Here is a 19,350-nt window from a genome sequence, read left to right on the forward strand (position 1 = left end):
AATGAAGTCTTACTCTTGTATATTTCAGGGGAGGGGGTGTCTGGGGGTATGGGTGGATATGGGGCTTGTGGGGGGTTGTAGGTGTGTGTGTGTGTATGTGGGGTTGTGTTGATGTGGGTGGCAGCATATGGGGGTTTGTGGGGATGAGTGGGTGTGTGCATGTGTGGGTATGGGATTTGAGGGAGGCTGGGGGTGTGTGCAGGTATGTGCACGTAACAGTGAGCAGGGCTCCCCTCAGAGGCATGCGTGGGGTGTGAAGTTTATGGAGGTGTGCAGGGGACAGCATGCATGGGTGCAGTGCTTGTGAGATATGTGATTGTGTGTGGGAGGGTGTGGTAGTGGGGTTTGTGGGGGAGGGTTTGGGGGTATGGCGGGGTGGGCATGGGAGCCCCCCAAACCTGGTCAGCATTTGCCCCCATCCCACAATAACCCAGAGCCCGCACACCCTGAGGCATCTCCCTGCCACCGCCAACAGCATGCAGCCCCAGCCTGCTCTGCACCACCAGGCCATGGCATGTCCTACCACCCCGGCCATGCAGCGGGGATGAGGTGGTCCCGCAGCTGGATTGCCTTTCTAAGCAGCCCTGGCGGCAGTGGCTCCTTCCAGCAAAATATGGCCCACAGGCCAAATCTGGCCCATGGAGGGGCTTTGTCCAGCCCACAGCGGGTCTCTTGGTCCCATATGGCTCAGGTACTGCCCGGCTGTGGCACCTCTGGCCACCCCGAGCAAGCAGCGGGGGTGGACCTGGGGCGGCTCCACGGCTGGACTGCCTTTCTAGGCAGTCCAGACAACGGTAGCTCTTTCTGGCTGCTGCTGGCCCCAGCCCTGCAGTTGCCAGCAGGGACCCATGCGCGCAGCCCCACCCCAGCACACCCCGTGTCTCCTCTGGACTAGCCCATCCACACTGAGTGGCAGTGGCGGCTGCTGGGCAGCAACTTAGTCAGTGCAGGGGAGAGGCGGCCCCCCGCCCTCACTGTTGCCAGGCATATCTTGCTGCAGCCACCTGAAGCCTGCACTGTGCCAGGCTGCCCTGCATCTCTGTGACCATCACCGCTGTTCAGGCTGCCTGTCACTGTTGCCCCACTGGGCAGCCCAGAGGCAGCAGTGACATGGTGGAGATGCAGGGCAGGCCGGCGCAGTGCAGGCTCTGGGTGGTTGCAGCAAGAACTGCCTGGCAGCAGTGAAGGGGAGGGGTTGCTTTTCCCCAGCGCCAAGCAACAGTTTCAGCCTGGCAGCTACCACTGTTGTTTAGCCTGAACACGAGAGTCCAGAGGAGGCGTGGAGCATGCCAGTTTGGGGCTATGTGAGCAGGTCCCCACCAGTACCACAGGGCTGGGGCCAGCAGTGGCAGTAGCCAGGAGCCACCGCCACCTGGGCTGCCTAGAAAGGCAGTCCAGCTGTGGATCTGCCTCAGCCCTGCTGCATGCCCAGGGGCAGCAGGACGTGCCAAGGCCAGTTGGTGCCTGGGCCAGGTGGGACCAGGGGACCCGCTGTGGGGCACACAAAGCCCCTCCACAGGCCAGATTCAGCCTGCGGGCCATATTTTGCTCACCCCTGCCTAAGATCAATGGGAAATGGGAGGCACTAAGAAGTAACATACCTGGCACGCTCTTCAGCCAATTTCTTTTGCTCTATATCCATACATGTCTTTACTACCTTGTACCACTTTCTGAAATCAAACCATAGGCGGCCTACAGAAACATCCCAAAATGTAGTTTGTGAACAAATGATAACAACACAAAAAAGGATAATGCAAAGGACACTTTAGAAAGTTTTGCAAAAGACCTCAGAAAATTTATCTTAATTTTCTATTTTTCCAATAGAAACATTTAAAATGTATTTAAAATGTAAATCACTATTATATATGAGTTTAAAAATGAATTTATTTAGCCCAGACTCTTAAAACTTAGACTTGACTAAAATTATTTTCACTATGCTAAAAAGGCAGCCAAATTGCCAGATCTGGTCTTAATAGTCTTTGTGCTGATCAGTATGGAAGTAGAAAACCTGACAGAAGTCCCTATGCACAATCATCGCCTTTCCTTTGCCCATGTAAAAGGTTAGAACAGAGACAGAACAATGTAGATGTCCTTTGTAGTGTTTGGAACAAAGGGACATTTGGAATAAGATCTACAACAAGTACTAAAAGAATGAACCAGCAACTTCTAAAGGCAGTGCAACCTGTTAATAATCGAGCAACAACATTGTGACATATGCTAGCAGGCAGTTGTGTTGTTTCCATTCTTGGAATAACATGCATTTCAACCTTTCAAGAGAAATGTGAAACAAATGTGGTAATTACTATCTAAGCACTGAAGAGACATTTGTGTACTGCTGGCAATAAAATACAGTGGTAATTTTAAGTGAACAATGTAAAAGTCTTCTAAATAATGTAAAAACTGTGTCCACATGCTTCAGACTTTATGCTCACAAATTGACACAATCTCTCTTTGCTTTTTCGTTTATTAGGCCCTTGTGTGCTCATCTAAAATGTAAAAAACATAAAAATAAAAAAAAAAATCACTCTCCCATGCTAAACTTCCTTAGCAAGATTTGGGCATGACCTTTGCAAGCCTTCCTGAACACTTTTCTAATCTGATTTCTTACCTTTGACTGTACAGTGGTAAACTTTTTTTTTCCTATTTCAGTTACATTTATATTCTCTCTGACTTTAACATGCTTTTATCTAGACTAAGAAAATGGGTTGTATTTGAAGTCATGTTACTCACTAACACATTTTAACTAAAATTACTTCAAACAGCTTATATCTGGCATACGCAAGATGCTTAAAAAGTAATAACGGGCTGTGGTCTATGCTAGGGTACCCCTTTACTCAGCAGCCACAGAAAATAAAATGGATCTTTAAAGAACATAAAGGGTCACATTATAAAGAAAAAGGCATATCAACCTGAGCAAAAATAATGAGTACAGAAAAAATGAAAGGCAATTAGCAAAAACACCACAATTGTACGCACAATTACCTAAATATATCCAAGAATGGCAATTACATAATCAAATATTGCAACAACTGTATAAAAACAAAACGCTCGTTATAGTTAGATTTTCCCAAAAGGAGAAACTGGCACACCGCAAATGAGTAATGAATGCCAAAGAACAGTTTGAGGGTCAGTAATGCCAAAATTCTACATAGCTGAATTACAAAGTTATTTCATTTACAAAATTATATTAGACTGTTTCCACTGAAATATTTATGTACCTTCTTTGTTCTTTTTGTTTCTTTCTTCAGCAAAGTTTGAAAGTACCCTGAAAAGATATACTTTTATCAGATGGACTTTTTTTGGACCCGTGCATTCCATTTTTGAAACATTAAATATGTATTTCATATAAAGCTACAGGCATCAAGAATTATATTTTGATTTAGAATTTATAATTAGGTTTACACTCAGTTGCCAATTTAGAGCCATTTTTCATATATAAACTATTTCTTACAGTTCAAGAATTAATGATTAATTAACTAAAGGAATAGTGTCATACTACAGATCGTTTCATAGATGAGTTATGTCAAAATATAATTTCATAGATTGAATAGATTTCATATATTTTTAGGGTCAGAAAGGACCTCAGTAGATCATCGAGCCCGACCCCCTGTCCTGGGCAGGAAAGAGCGCTGGGGTCAGATGACCGCAGCTAGGTGTTTGTCCATTTCTTATTATTTAAATTGGCTTACATTATTTCAGTCTTCACTCACTATAAAAATGGTTTTTAAATAGCTCTGGACTGCAACATTAGAAACATCTGATCTCCTATAACAAACTGTCAATAGTCCATAAGACTTACCATTCATATTGATCATTTAGTAAAAGCAGCAATTTGAGCACCACTATGATGATGGCTACAGAAAGAATATCATAATTTGCTTTCCTTGCTGATTCATTCTCTGCATCAAGAGTCAGAAAGTTTGTTTCTCCAACACCGGTCTTTTTTACCACTCGGCAAGTCCAACTGTGCAATTCATCTAATTAAGAAATGTAAAACATTATGAACGAAGATATCCAGACAAATTAACAATAAACAGCTTCTGAAGTCAGATGTATATATAGACAGCACTTTGGGAAAATAATTTGTCAGGTCAACAAAAAGCCTAATTAGGTTAATAAGCCAGTTTACAAATATTTTTTAGATATTTAAATTTTTTTTATAAATTTTAACTAATTAACACAGAAAGCCTTTATGAGTAAGACAAGTATGGTTTTTGGTATATAATGCGACAGTCAGGAAACATTACACTTTTTTAATAACATGTTCATCAGGTCTGTTAGATGTAATTTTGACAATGTCATTGGGCCACTCTAGCCTTGTCCTGAGAATGGCAAACAAACCTTAAACTCATGTTGTTCATGCTTGAACAACTCTACATATGAGCTGTTCTTTACTGTTACAAATAGTGGCACTGATTTCAGGGGAACTCCTTACAATAGTAAAATTAAACATGTAAATATTTGCTGGAAGAGGCCTTAGGGCATGTCTATACTGCAAACTGTGTGTTAAACTAGAGATATCTGTGCAAGCTTTAAACTAGTTAGCTCAGGTACCAGTTGCTGGCTAGCCAGGGCAGTACACGGTTCAGCACAGGCCACTCTATTTTGCCAAACAGCAGTCTGCTGCCTAGACAGATTAAGGCTGGCATTACAATTTCTGAATTTCTTTGCTTCTGTGGTTTATTCCAACACCAGCTGTACTGCATCTGTACAGTCTTATATTGTTATGCTTATTTTCACAGGTACAAAACCCCCAAATTTCTCACTTTTCCAGTTTAGCCAGAAATTCAGGAACTGATTACATCATAAGCAGATTCCAGAAAGGTTAGTTGTGTCTTGGTACAGTCTAAGCACAGCATTAAACGACCTCTATCTTCTATTCCCAATGTAGTTGTTGCTTACAAGGACTTCAATTAGACCTCCATGGTGATGGGTTCTTAACTTTCCAATCCTCTGCTTCATACACAACACTCGCAACCACCATAGAGCCCATTACAATAGAAGTGTTATCAAACTAGTCTCTTCCAAAAAATAATTTTAGTGATATTTTCTTTTTATTATTCCCTATTTCAACAAGACTCCTTATAATGTAAAAACAGCCCAAGAGGTACAATTAATTCACTGTTTTACTTTATTGCTTTGGTCACACAATATATTATTTTTCAAAAAGCCACTAACATTTTCACATGTTATCAGGCCATTTTATTTTGTACTCCAAACATTTTTTCTTTGTAACTATTATTCTTTTGTGCTAATTTAAAAGGGTTTGATTTAACTTTGAATTTCCTTGGAATGAGTCTGAAAAGTCCAGACCTACATGCACTGCTTAACTTGTTTAGTTGGCAAAGCCAGGTCTTGATTACACAGAGAGTATTGCAAAATAGTTGCCCAGTAATTTAAAATGGAAGTTCCAACCTGGAATTCTAGTCTTGATGAATATTTGTTTAGTCCTGATGAAATCTGATGAATATTTGTTTTTTTAAGCTGGTTTGGTTTTGGGGTTTTTTTGGCACATTCAAATAGTGCCATAAATAAGAGCTGTACCATGTTATTCACTATAACAGGTCTACACAATGAAAATAACTGCCCATAAAACTACCTAATATGTTTGCAAAATAATTAGCATGATCACTTCTAGCCACCATCCTGAAGGACCTGAGGATTACATGAACCATAAGCTTGAATATGAGCCAACAGTATAGTTTTGCTCTGTTGCAAAAAAAGGCAACAGCATACTGGGTTGTATTAACAACAGTGTCACTTGCGAATCAAAGGAAGTGATTCTTCTGCTCTATTCAGCACTGGTGAGGGCTCAGTTGAAGTACTGTGTGCAGTACTCCAAGTGAGGACCCACACTTCAAGAAAGAAGTGGACAGTTTGGAAAAAGTCCAGTACAGACCAACTAAACCGACAGGAGGCAAGACTTAGGAGGAAAGACTAAAAGAACCAAAGTTATTTTGTCTGGAGAAGAGAAGACTAAGGAAGGATTTGATACCTAAAGGGCAATCAGAGAGAGGACACAGTTGGGTTCTTCTATGGGCATTTGTACACATGCTTGCGCTGCAGCGCTGAGTGCTTTTAAAAGTGCCTGGTGCTGTGGCACAAAAATTTGTATAAACAGTAAAATGCATGTCAGCACTGAGAAAATGGTGGTGGCGTACTTTTGAGCTGAAACACACTGAAGGTGTTTTAGTTCAGAAGTGCACCTCTGCCATTTTCTCAGCGCTGATGCGCATTTCACCATTGACACAAGTGTATGGGATGCAGTGCTGAGAGCGTCAGCTTGCATGTGGAGCAGACTCGATTAACTGAGTCTGCTGCGACGTGCAGGATCTCCTGCAAGTTGGAGCAGACAATTGCAGGTGTATAAATGCCCTCTGTGACCACAGGAAACAGGAGTAGGAATAATGGCTTTTAGCTGCAGCAGGGGAAATTCAGATTGGAGATTAGAAGGAACTTTCTGACTACGAGGGGAGTCAAGCACTGGAACAGGCTACCTAGAGAAATTGTGGAATCTCCATCCCGGGCAGTTTTCCAGAACAGGTTAGACAGACGCTTTGCTGGGATAGTTTGGTCAGTGATGATCCTGCTTTTAAGCAAAGGGCTGGACTAGAAGATCTTGTAAGGTCCTTTTCAGCCCTACTTTCCTATGATCCTATGTTCCTTATTAAAAGGGATATTTGAGATCCTACAGCAGGAAATCTAATAAAATAAGCTTGGGTAATTTTTTTTGTACGTATTTGTTGACTATCAAAAAACAATGGTGAATCCTCAAGTATAACAACATTTTATGTTGATAAAGTAAAGTAATAATTCTGATGATAAATCAGACCAAGCAAGGCACTATCATTTATAGTCTGACAGCATCACTCCATAGTGCTAAGATCAAAATTTATGATTCATTTCAATTTGTACACTGAGAAATCTCATGCTGGTTACAGAAAAACAGAATGTTTTATTTTAATTTCATCATTAAAATATATAAAATCCAGTCACAAAGTCAATTAACTGAAATTCATTAGGGGAAATAAGGGATTGCAAATTACTTATGTTTACAATTCATATTAGCTATTAAATAGATGTCTAAACATATTTACATAGAAAGATAAAGCAAAAGAAACAGTATGAGGCCCAATACTACAGTATAAAGTGGAAATCATGATAAGTTCCCAAACAGCAACAGGACACAAGAACACCATGTAAAAAAAAAAGCCCACACCCCTCTTTGAGACCATACACAGGACACAATCCGGTGGGGTGCAGTAGTTCCAACTGAACAAAGCATTTATGCCTAAAATTAAACAAGTGGTTGTGAGTAGTCCCCTTCATTATGTGGGATATTCACATGCTTAAAAACATGCTTGTGTGCTTTGTTAGGTTGGGAACACAGTACTCCCAACTTTGCTGAACTGAGCCCTTAAAGCCCTTAATAGTGACTTTAAACATCTAATCAAGACATTAAATTGTTAATGGAGTAATTATCTTCCAGGCATATCTCTAAATACACAGGCAGACAAGGTTCTTTGCGTGAATCTAATATCTTTTATTAGACCAACTTAAATAGTTAGAAAACAATTATTAAGCAAGCTTTCAGGTTCAAAAACCCTTCATCAGGCTAAGGAAGTTTCAGCAGTTGGTGTGTGCTCTTCCTGGATGGAATGAAAAGTAAAGAAGCCAGAGGCTGGGCTGGGCTGCATACAAGACAGGCAGTCAGTGAAGATGTAGATTGAGGAGTCAATGGGTGAGAGACCGGCCAGAGGGCGGGGGGAGAAGAGAGAGAAGGGGGATGAATAGTGGAGAGATACCTAGGGAGTCAAATGATAGGCAGGTTATAATGTGTCATAAATCTAATGTCTATATTTAGTCCATGATTCTTTACTTTTCATTCCATCCAGGAAGAGCACACACCAACTGCTGAAACTTCCTTAACCTAAGGGTTTTTGAACCCAAAAGCTTGCTTAATAATTGTTTTCCAACTATTTAAGTTGGTCTAATAAAAGATATAAGATTCACACAAAGAACCTTGTCGGCCTATGTCCTTAGACCAACATGGCTACAACCTACATCCCTCTAAATACACAGGATCTTAGGGTTTCTCTGTAGTGCTATAGTCAACTTTAATGACACCCTCAAGCCCCAACTCAACTCATCACCTGCACTGAAACCTCTTACATTCACACCCTTTCCCTGCCCCTCCTGATCCTGGAAACTCTTCTAAACTTTAAAGCCCTAGTTTTTGCGTGCCTTCTAGTCTGGCCCTCCCTGCAACCTATTCAGAGCTTACCTGGGCACCGCAAGTTACAAGCACAGGAAGACAATCTGTTCCTGATTTCCAGCCATTCTGCACCCTTGTCTCCTGTCTATAATTAGAGCCGGACACAGAAGGAGGGAACAGTACACTTCAGATGGATTTCTAAGAGGCATTTAGGAAAAAGCAGCAGGCCACAGGGTAAGGTAGAACTAGGAAGGAATATCCTTTGTGACTTACATGAGTTGCAAAAGACTGCAAGAGTCAACCCCAAATAGGACTGTAAACTTACTCCCAGAAGGTGAAGGGGAAAAACTGTAACATCAGGATATATAATTTATTGGGTGGAGACTGAGAAGAGTTTAGAGTGTACCAAACAAAATTATTTTCCAGTAAGTATTTACCAGGTAAGTTGGCTTCCATCAAATACTTTATGCACAACATGTCTGGATGAAGAAAGCAGCTGTCAGTTATAGCTGGAAAGCGAGGCAAGTCTAAAAATGCTGCAAGTTCAAGCATCTTGTTATGTACTTCTTCATACTCAGGCCAAGACTGAAAGACAACAAAAGTTTAATTGTTTTTTATTTGTTTGGGGGTCAGGACTGTTACGTGTGTTTGCTTGATTTTATGCTGACATCTTTAGATATCAATTTTTAATTCAAATTCCACTTTTATTGTTATATCAAAATGTATATTCCCTTCCTTTAGTGACTACATGAAGCGCTGGTATTAGGTAGGATGCTCTTAAGATTTGGAACCCTGCCACTCCTTATTTTTGTGAGGCACTTCAAATGTTTTTGGGTGCTCCAAATAAAAGCAGCTAAATTAGTCATGGATAGAGAATAAACTCTCTAGGACAACTAAAATCTGTCACACAGCAAGGGCATCTCCATATGTCCCTACAGTGCCATTGTTACTGCGCCATCATTTAGTACTTCCTTTAGTACTAAAGTGGCAGTGCACAGTTATTTTTAGCTGCTACATCACCGTAGCAATGTGCTACAGCAAGGTGTCATGGTTTGTGCCCACCAATGTTACGTCACTGTAGCACTTCACTACAGCGACACAGAGTGTTGTGTAGATGTGCCCAGCTTCATGTAAAATATCCTTCCTCATTTCAATGCTAATACTTGGAAATGAACTTCTCTCTCTCTCTTTTCAAAATGATTAACCACATGAAAAAAAGATTTCCAAACCTCTACTGTTACATTAATTCTGCATAAGAACTGTATTTAGGACCAGATTGTGCCCTGTTTATTTGTAATGAATGAAAAAGGACAACCTGAGGAATTAAAACACATAAACAAGGACCAGAGAAACTGATTCACATTTTAATGTATTCATTCATATGGTCATCTCTAATATTATTTTGTATTTTTATTTGAAATTTACTGATGCGTAAGGTAATTTTTGGCTGATCAAATTCCAGGTTACGTTACAGATTTGAAGTTAAAATGGGGTAGCAATATTTTTTCTGCTACTTACTCTTTCTGGGCAGTTAAGCCTATTCATGTTCAGCAAGTTAAGTATCGTATTTACTTGAATCTAAGACCATGAATTTAAGACAACTCCCAGTAATTAGATTCTATATATGGACATTTTTTTAATTTGCTATAATCTTCCAGGTACATAAGCTAATTATAGGAGGTTTCTCTTGAATTTGTCCCCTCCCAGTGCTACAGTAGGAAAGACAGTGGCTGCTGGGGTGAGGTGGCCCCCTTGTCTTCTGCCCCACCCCCAGTTTTTCCCCCTGTAGTCTTTCCCTCCACCCTTACTGTCAGACACTGCTCAGGCTCTGTTCCCTCCCTAAGCACGCGCTTGATACATGACTGTAAGGGGACCAGAGAGGAGAGGTTTGAAATGCAAGGGACCAAAACCCACAGATTTTGAAATAAACATACCCTTAGTAACTTGCACGTATGCAAATTACTACGGCTACCTACAGACTTAGTTCATCCAGAATTGATGAATTTTACCTTGTTTTGCAAAGTGCTGCAAGTTTAAGCACAGGTTCTCCATAAACATACTTCTGAGCAGCACTTTTGTACCTACTTATGCATAATACAAACTATGCATGATATTAGTCCAAAGCCAAAAGGCTCATGATTTACTATATAGTTCATTGGGTTGGGCCCCAGCAGAGTCAACAGCATTTCAAGCCATGGTGACCAATGGAAATCACATGTTTAAATTAGCTTTAAACATGAGACTTCCACTGGTATTAATGTTATAAAAGTTACTAAAACTACACTATATGGTTATATTATGTACCTTATGTACCCACAGCTCAGCATATATATTTACTCCAGATACGCCCTACACAAGATCCACATGTTAATTAGCCAGCCCCTTACACACAATTGCAGTTGTGTGTTCTTGTCAAGTCCTGGGACCTGCCAAAAATTTATCGGCAGATGAGGCATGGGGCCAGATCCAGCTCTACCTCGCAGAGGTTAGGACCACATCAATCACATGCAACAGGCCACACTGAAATGCATTTGATGTAGTTGTTCATGAGTTGAAAAAGAGTTGGTGCCTGGGGAGACTGAGAGCAATGGACACTATACCTTATTCAGATAGGCTGCATTAACCTAGTCTCACGGTAGGTTCCCATCAGTGTATCTGCCCAATATGGATGATGAGTTTTACAGGTATGCTCAGTGTGGGCTGCATTCAATCAACTTCATAGTCAGTTTTCATTATTGCGCACATACTGCTTCTGGCAGCAGTTTAATGACAGACAATGTATTTAAGAGGAGGTTCTCCTGTATGTGCATATAAGATGAGGGGCCTCCGGGAGGAAAACCTCATCTTATATTTGAGTCAATACAGTACATACTTCACTGAATGGAAATTAAGCATACACTTCAGTTTAAGTATGCAATTTAGTGTTCTCTTGAATAGAAATTGACAACTGAATTGAAGCCTCTATATTTTAAGTCCTAAAACCAAAAACTTTAAAAAAATCCATTATGCTAGTAAAAACAGAAATTCAATATTTTTGGTGATTTCTTTTCTTTGAACATAGGCAATTCAGCTAGTTTTCAATTTTAATAATTATAAATGTTTGCTGGCAAATATTCAGTTTAAAAAAAGGGGAACTTCTACCCACACCAAGCATGCAGTTAAAAACAATGCTTGGCTTTAAACATGTGACTTCTATTGGTATTAATGTTATAAAACATACTAAAACTACAGTATATAGTTATATTATGTACCTTATTTTCTAAACAATGATAAAAAGTAATTTAGACGGACATATCTTGAGGAAAAAGAAATTTATACATTCCTAGGATATTAGAATCCAAGGTTTACAGTGCCTTCCAATCCTTTTAGAAAGAAGTTAGTAAGCTGGTGATCAAAATAATCTTGAAACAAAAGAGTGGAAATTTCAAGTTTGAAATAACACATATTCCCTGATATCTCTTTTTTGAAATTGATGAGAAACTTCTCAGTGACTTGAAGAACTCAATAGACAAAACAGATAATGCAAATTAAAGCAGTGTACAAACAGTATCGCTAAATTAGCTATAATGCCGTATTACTAGCTTCTTGGCCTCTTGTGGGCTAAGATCAAGTATAGTAACTTTCCTATGAGGATAAGAAACTCAAATACTAATCTTCTTAAATATTAAAACCAGGCTCTGTGGTAAAGGTTAAAAGTGAACAATTACAGAATTTATGATAGTTTAAGAACTTACCACTCGTCAACCACTATAATGTCAGTACTGAAGTTATTTAAGAATTTTTTTCCTTCACAAAAGGTACCAAATATGGATTACTGTTTTTTTAAAATAAAACTGAAGTTTAATTTATAACAGACAAAAAAATCTGATTTTTACATAACTGATGTAAAAGAGCTGTTCGATACAGAATGGCAATTCACGTTTTTTATTGCAAATAAACACAGTACATTAGTAGTACTAAAAATGTACGGCTTCTTTTTAAAAGTGTTTTTGCATAAAAAGAGACATGAGAGCTCTACACAGGTATGCTCACCATGGGATTTAACACAATTGGGACGTGCAATACACAGGGAGGGGCACACTAATCCATTACAGGTCCTTCCCAACCAAACACTTCCTTCTGTGGTTTAACCCCTTCAGTTCAGTTATGTCTACTGAAATACACAACTGTTTTTCCTACTACAAAGAATGACAAAATAAGCGAAGTGAATAAAAGCACATAGTAGTGAATGTTTTTTTCCTCTCCTGTGAATAATAGCCGGTAAAAATTCAGCTGAATCGCACATAAAAAACCTTTTTGCTTTAGTTAATTGGGGGTGGTAGCATCTGACTAGTGTTTTCAGTAGTAATACACTGAAACTTCTTGCCAACCACTGCCTACACTTCAGCCACTGTCTGAGGCCAAGAGAGCTGTTACCTAGTGCAGTAAAGCCCCCCTTTTCTACAAATTTTCACACAGACTGAAAAGAGCCTTCCATGCAAAAATGTACTACTGTAGTATCTACTGCTGCAAAAACATTGAAAAAAACCCCAAAATGAAGATAATGTCCAAGCTGCCCTACCTCAAAACTAAATGAAATTCATCACCTTCCACCAAGCTACTTATCTTTCCCTCCCCAGAAAAAGCCTGATGGGACAAGTCATCCTGAAAGTCAACCACGAAAGGTTTTGATGAATCAACAGGGAAGCAAGTTCCAGAGTTGAGGCTGCCTTCAACTGAGTATATCCTGCCTCCAGCATCTGATGATTAAATCCACAGAAGGAGTGGTTGGGCAGGAGAAGACGCGGTTTGATCATATGCCTTACATTTTCCCAATATAATTTGAGATTAGATAAAAAAAATAATTGAAATTACACATTTCCAGCTGCATTTCTGTACTAAATACTTATAATGACTCCTTGTCCCATCATTTCCAGAATTATAGGGCTTATTCGCTGTTCCTAGGACATCGCAATCACCCAAACAGTTTACAACCCATAATTACAAGATCATAAAGTCATTTTATAATTTAGGAAGACTGGCAAAAATATTAAATATTTGACTACAATACAGCAGTCTTCTCATGCTTCTTACAAGCTGGAATTCCTTGAAGAATGACCAGTGACTGTTATGGGAGAGTCAATGTCTTGTCTGAACGCCGGATGAGGCTGCTTCCAGGGAATTTTTTTTTTTTACTACCTTGTTATCTTTATTCTTTGCTCTTACCCTTCATAAACCAAGAAAACTTCAGGCTTTCAGTAAAAGGTAGTAAGAAAGCTCGATAATACATAGGAATACTTTTATCTCTTTGCTGTTATTAACTTAAACTCACAATTCATATTATTCCATAAGGAAACAAGGCATTTTAATGGCTATTTGTTAAACTATTTCAAATCAGTTACAGCTTTTTATGTGAGAACTTGATGGTAGATTTTTTTTCCTGCATTAGAAGATGACAACCTGCTTTTCATAAGGCAGGTGGGTCCATCTTATTAATATGATAATCAGAGCATAGCAACAGGTAATTGTTTTGGGTAAGCCCAGATTGCATCCTCTCATAATCCTTGTTTGTACAGTATCAGAATGTTGCTGATCAACTTAAAAAAAAAAATCACTGAACCTATAGGCTGACTTTCTGGCTTTACTTTCAGCCTGTTTCTAACATACTAAGATTTCTCAAGTTTTTACCACCTCTTTCTTATATGACACATAAATCATTTTCCTTTCCCTCCAACACTTATTTACAAAAAAATCATCTTTGAAATTTCTGAAATATTCAGCTAACAGGAATGCTTCAAACATTGATTCTCAACCAGGGTGCCACAAATTTGAAGGTGCTCAGAGGTATGAGAAGATAAGCAAGTAAGCGCATGCTCAGGCACTTCCCTTCTTCACCACTGCCCAGACCCTTGGCAAGGAGGCAAGGGCTGTAATAAACAAGTTAGTTTTTAAATGGAGTGACCCTCAATTCACAACAGTTATTGAGGGATGCCTTGAGTCTATCAAAAGGTGCCTCAAATCTAAAAAGGTAGAGAACCTAGAAAAAGAACAAGCTATGTTTTGTTTTGTTTTTTGGGGGGGGGGGTTACTATTTAAAAATTATAACTGCATTAAGAGGGTAACAAAATGCATTTATAAAGGTTAATGCAAATACAAAAACAAAAACATTGTAAAGAAAAACAATTGTAAACCAAATTTGCAGACTAGAATAAGGTATACACATGTCCAAAAACATTTCAGTGTAGAAAGATACACTAATTAGTCTAAATGTAGATCAGTGTTTCTCAACCTTAAGCTCAAGACACCTCTCAGAAAATGCCAGCTGTTAGTTTTCACTCATTTTTTGGCTATGAAAAAATAATAGAGCAATTTTTCTGTTGCAAGGAACTCAAGAAAGTTCACAACAGATCAGAATGTTTTTAATACTATGAATTCTTATTTGAAATCTTTAGGCTTATCTTGTGAATCATGTTTGCACATAAGACTGCTAACATTGCATGGCATCCCGCAGTACCCCTGAAGGGATCTGAAGGCACCTTGGTTGAGAATCACTAATCTAAGATAGTTTAGGTATTGGTAAATTCAGACTGAACTGCAGCAGCATGAACTCAGTGCAGGCTAAATTACCCACCACAGAATATTGTGCTCCATGTTCCTCTGCCTAGACTATTTTTAATACCTACCCTAATTCAATCTACACTATTCAGCAACCTGTAGTGCAAACATACCCCTATTCGTGTAAGATGTGGTGACTCAAGGGCAGCAGAAAATGACTGATGCAGTAGTTCCAGTATAGTCACTACCTGGTTACCTAACAGAACTGACAATAATCAAGCCACCTGACAAATATTATGCCAGCTTGGAATTAGATTGAATGAGAATGATCTAGCAAATTCGCATGTCTGGAATAAATGAATCTTTGCTGAGACTATCAGGTTAAAATCTCTATATTAAACAAAAATCTTGATTTGCTTAATGTTGCCCTCCACCCAGTCTAGTCTCACCATAATCAGTTCATGTTTAACCTTCCATATGTCTTTGTTTCACTTTCCATGAAGTCTCAGTTTGTTTTAATCCCCTCAGATTACTCACAAGTCCTGCTAAAAATGGTACCACATTCAGCTTGGATAATAAAAATAATGTAGTCAGTTTGTGTTGTAGTTAGTTTCTAAACTGTCTTACTTTTAAGCCCTTCAGTACTGCGTCTGCAGGAAAATTTTAAGAAGCACTGAGTAGCAATAAGGGAGGGAATGGATTTTTCCCCCAGCTCCAGCACCTATGAATCATGTACAGATGCTGATGTAATAATGGAGGTGTGTACCTCCAATGACTAAAAGGGATACAAGTGACAGGAAAGAACAAAAAAAAGTGAAACTTCTGCAGCCCTATTTAAAGAACTGCTTAAGATCCAGAGCTGCTAAAAGGAGAAGAAAGAATTGATAAGGGCTCCTCCTAAAAAAAAAGAAGAAATACAGCAACTGAGATCATATTTGCAATGACAGTTTTACAAGACTCATCAGCACCAAAGGAAAACTGAGGGATGCATTTATTAGGATACCAGAATCAGATGCCCTACCTGTGGAGGCAGGCCTGAGTGTTGCAGAGGAAAACTACTTAGTTCTAAATTTAAAAAGGCAGCCAACATACCCTTTATGAAATCATATGTAAAGTACCACTGGCATATAAAAACTATACTTTGTCAAATTGAACTTGAAGGTCCTATTGCTGCTGAAGAAGCCCATATTTATGCCAGAAGGCTGTGAAAAGTACGGTTATGAATGCTCCGTTCAGAATAACAACTTTTGTTTAAAAAAGGATTCAACATCCATGAGTGAATGGTCCATGACTTTCTGTGACCAGAACCAGTATATACCTTGGATATTTGATTTTAATGCCATAGAATATCAATTTCAAGTACAGGATTATGTCATGTAGCGAGACACAGGGGAAAAAAAAGAAAAACAGGGATCAGAGGGTGAACACTGAGTACAAAAGAATCAGGTTTTATTAGGCAGAACAGAGAAATGTAATTTGGATACAAGGATGACTTTTCAAAGAAATACCTTTTTAGGGTGAGTAAGCCAGTTCTGTTTCTTAGGTGATTTTAGTTCTAAAAGCTTTTGGATGAATGTCTTTTAGAATTAAACTGTCAGGGAGACATTGTTGTGCTGCTCAGCAAATGCTCACAAAGCAAAACTGAATAATAATGATCCTTATTATTACAACAGTTAAGCCTAATATGTTTGAAAACTTTATTGAGTGTTGTGCTGAACTGTACAAAACTAGTAAAGTTTAGAGCTTGGGAACAAATTCTATTGAATTTCATAAATATTTCAGTCAGTTTGTTTTCCTTTTTCATTAAGCAATGCTTTAAGACAGGTAGGGACAAGCTAGAGTTTCTGTTACACAATAGCAAGCTCCTGTGATAAACCTGATTACAATAACCCTCTCAGAAGTGAACTTCCTCCTCAGGTATTAAAAAAGCCTCACCCTTTCTTATTGTCATTCTGAAGGAGTTTCAGAAGAGGAAAGAAATGCATCTGCTAACTTCATACCTGCAGTACAATCTGAAGAAGGAAAACATACAAAACACACACTGAATGTAAGGGTTAAATTTTGCCAAACACTGGCAAGACTAGGTAGGAAACCTGTGTTTATTTTGAAATGGAAAAAGGAAGATGACAGACCCAATGTACAGAATTCCTATGTTTGGGTTCCTAGAATTTTGAAGAGTAATACTGCCTTAACTGGCCTTTGTGTCAATCCCAGACTCTTTGGGAAAAAAGAAAAGGGGCAAATGCCTTGTGAAATGGCACTCAGTAATTCCCACTGCAGAGGAATACTTCCTTATCCACTACCAGTCCCACTTGCTACTACTAAACCATAAGTGCTGAAAAGATTAATGTATGTATTAACTGAATGCCTTAATTCAATCTTTATATGGAGCCACAACACATTTTACACTACCTTTCACATTAAATAAAAATACTTCATTATTCACCGACATCATTGTAACCAATAAAATTATACATGGCACTTTAAAGTTTCAGCAAATGTTAGCAAAGTAAAGAGGATTCCTCCTCCAAGAAGCTTACAGAAGGCTCTGATTCTGACGTCAAGAGTCCTTTGGGGATTGATCAGCACTTACATGTGAGCAGCACAAAAACAAAGAATGAACAGCTACTGGAGTAGAAAAATATGTTGAAGACTAGAACACATATCTCAACTCAATTCCCAACAAATTCACCTAGATTTACTTAGTCAGAAGCTACTTGCAGTTTGAAATGAAACAATATAGATGTGCAACCAAACAAACACCCAAGAAACTGATCCATTTTAACACCAACTATTTGCTGTAAGGAACAGAGAGGACTTGAATTATTTGATATTGACAAATTTCAGTCAAATGCCACTTAAATAGTATGTCTGAAATTCGTGCTTTTCAACCTCCTTGTTAAAAATTTAAGGAGGAGATTTCCAAAGGGGAACAAGGGATTTAATAACACAAGCTGCAACGGGAGGAGATCCTCAGGTTTAATCCTGGTTCTGCAACTGATTCACTGTATGGCCTTGGGCAAGCCACTTTGCCCCAGTTTCCCAACAGAACAACTGGAATAATAATAGACTCCTTTCTCATCGGGAAGTTGTAAAGATAAATCCATTAGTGACTGTGAGGTACTCCAACAGCACATCAATGACTGCCAAAGAAGACACTATGAGAAACTAAATATTAAGTATTGTACAAGGAATAGATGACCTGCAATAAATAAGACAAGAACTCATGCACTGAACAAGGAAGATAAGAGTTATTGAATAACTGGCCTTAATACCTGAAAAATAAGTCTTCTGCACTAGATGAAGTGGGCAGCCAGTGTTATAAACAGTACACAATTTGTAATTAAAGCCTATATCTATATAGTGAAGGCTGTGCACATTGGGATCAAATACAGTTGAAAGGCAACATCAATTACAGCATGTCCTAACATATGAATGCTTGACTTTACAACCTTAATATTTTTTTAATGAAGCTTTCTTTGTATATAAATAGGTATTAGCTTAATCTACCCATGAATCCAAGCCCGAAGGTCACAAAAGGTCAACAAGATTATGCTCAGATATCCAGTTCAGTATGTCTCTACAAATTTACACATAAACTGAAAAAAAAATCAGAATATGCTGTTTGTCACCTCTTTCATTCCAAAATGGCTACCACACATTCATTTATTTTTGCATTTATTTATTAGGCTTCTGCTCTGACTACATTTTTGTCTGGACTATGTGCAAATTTTCCTTCCCTCTACTGATCCTGGCAATGCTCTTATTTACCAATAAGAAAACCACTGTAAATCAAAAGGCAAGCCATCCTGAAAACCACTTAAACCGACAGGTAAGCCATGCAAAGGTAAGCCATGATGAAAACAAAGGTCCATTACCAAGCTGTCCCTGCAATTCTCCTCCCAACATAAATACTGGGAACCACTTAAGTAAAGATTCCAGATGCTTTTATCTTTAGGGCAGGATAAAAGCTGACTCTTTAAAAAAAATCTTAGTAACAAGCCAATATGAAATGTAAAACGCTAGAAATCTTGGTTCAGAGATGATACCTTTTCTAGACCAACTAAGAAGTCACAAAAAAATCATCTTTTACTTAGCTGCTCTAATAAAAGGTATCACCTCTGAACTAAGAATTCTGGAGTTTTGCATTTCTTTTTGTCTCAGATCAACATGGCTACCAAATACAGACAATATGAATACCATTTTTTTTTTATTAAGTGCATGGCTGAAGAGAAGAAACATCCTTAGGATATAATAGCCACTTGAAGTCTTAATAAGGTAACATCTTACTCTAATTTAGTGAAAAAGATTAATCTAATAATGATTTATGAGCATGAGTTATGGATTTAACTCATGAGGAGTGTTCATTCCATGCTGATAGAAAATAGAATCTTCTTTAGTAAACTGGCTGCAGCAGCTGCCTGATTATCTTGTTTTCTAAAACAATATTATGGAGGGTAATAATTTCAATAATTAAAAATGAGTAGTTTTTATGTGTGCCCACCCCACATTTCACCTCCGAGACATCCAAGTCGTTGTCCCTACTAGTCATAAAAGCATGTGTTTTGCCTTGGGAGTGAAATGCTATTGCACCCTGGCAG

The 19,350-nt window shown here is 38.7% G+C and overlaps 1 protein-coding gene across 1 annotated transcript in view; it reads right to left on the reverse strand.

Annotated features, from left to right (window-relative positions):
* The window catches only part of TAF1B (TATA-box binding protein associated factor, RNA polymerase I subunit B), a 53,000-nt gene that overhangs the window by 12,185 nt on the left and 21,465 nt on the right, over positions 1-19,350 (reverse strand). Inside the window, exons 9-12 of the mRNA XM_019538140.1 lie at positions 8,653-8,800; positions 3,800-3,977; positions 3,219-3,265; positions 1,602-1,692 (exon numbers count right to left, since the gene is read on the reverse strand). Of these exons, the coding sequence (XP_019393685.1) occupies positions 1,602-1,692; positions 3,219-3,265; positions 3,800-3,977; positions 8,653-8,800 (464 nt within the window). The remainder of the gene's footprint in view (positions 1-1,601; positions 1,693-3,218; positions 3,266-3,799; positions 3,978-8,652; positions 8,801-19,350) is intronic.

Source organism: Crocodylus porosus, unplaced genomic scaffold, assembly GCF_001723895.1.
Source record: "Crocodylus porosus isolate Cpor-Errol unplaced genomic scaffold, CroPor_comp1, whole genome shotgun sequence".
Taxonomy (NCBI): domain Eukaryota; kingdom Metazoa; phylum Chordata; order Crocodylia; family Crocodylidae; genus Crocodylus; species Crocodylus porosus.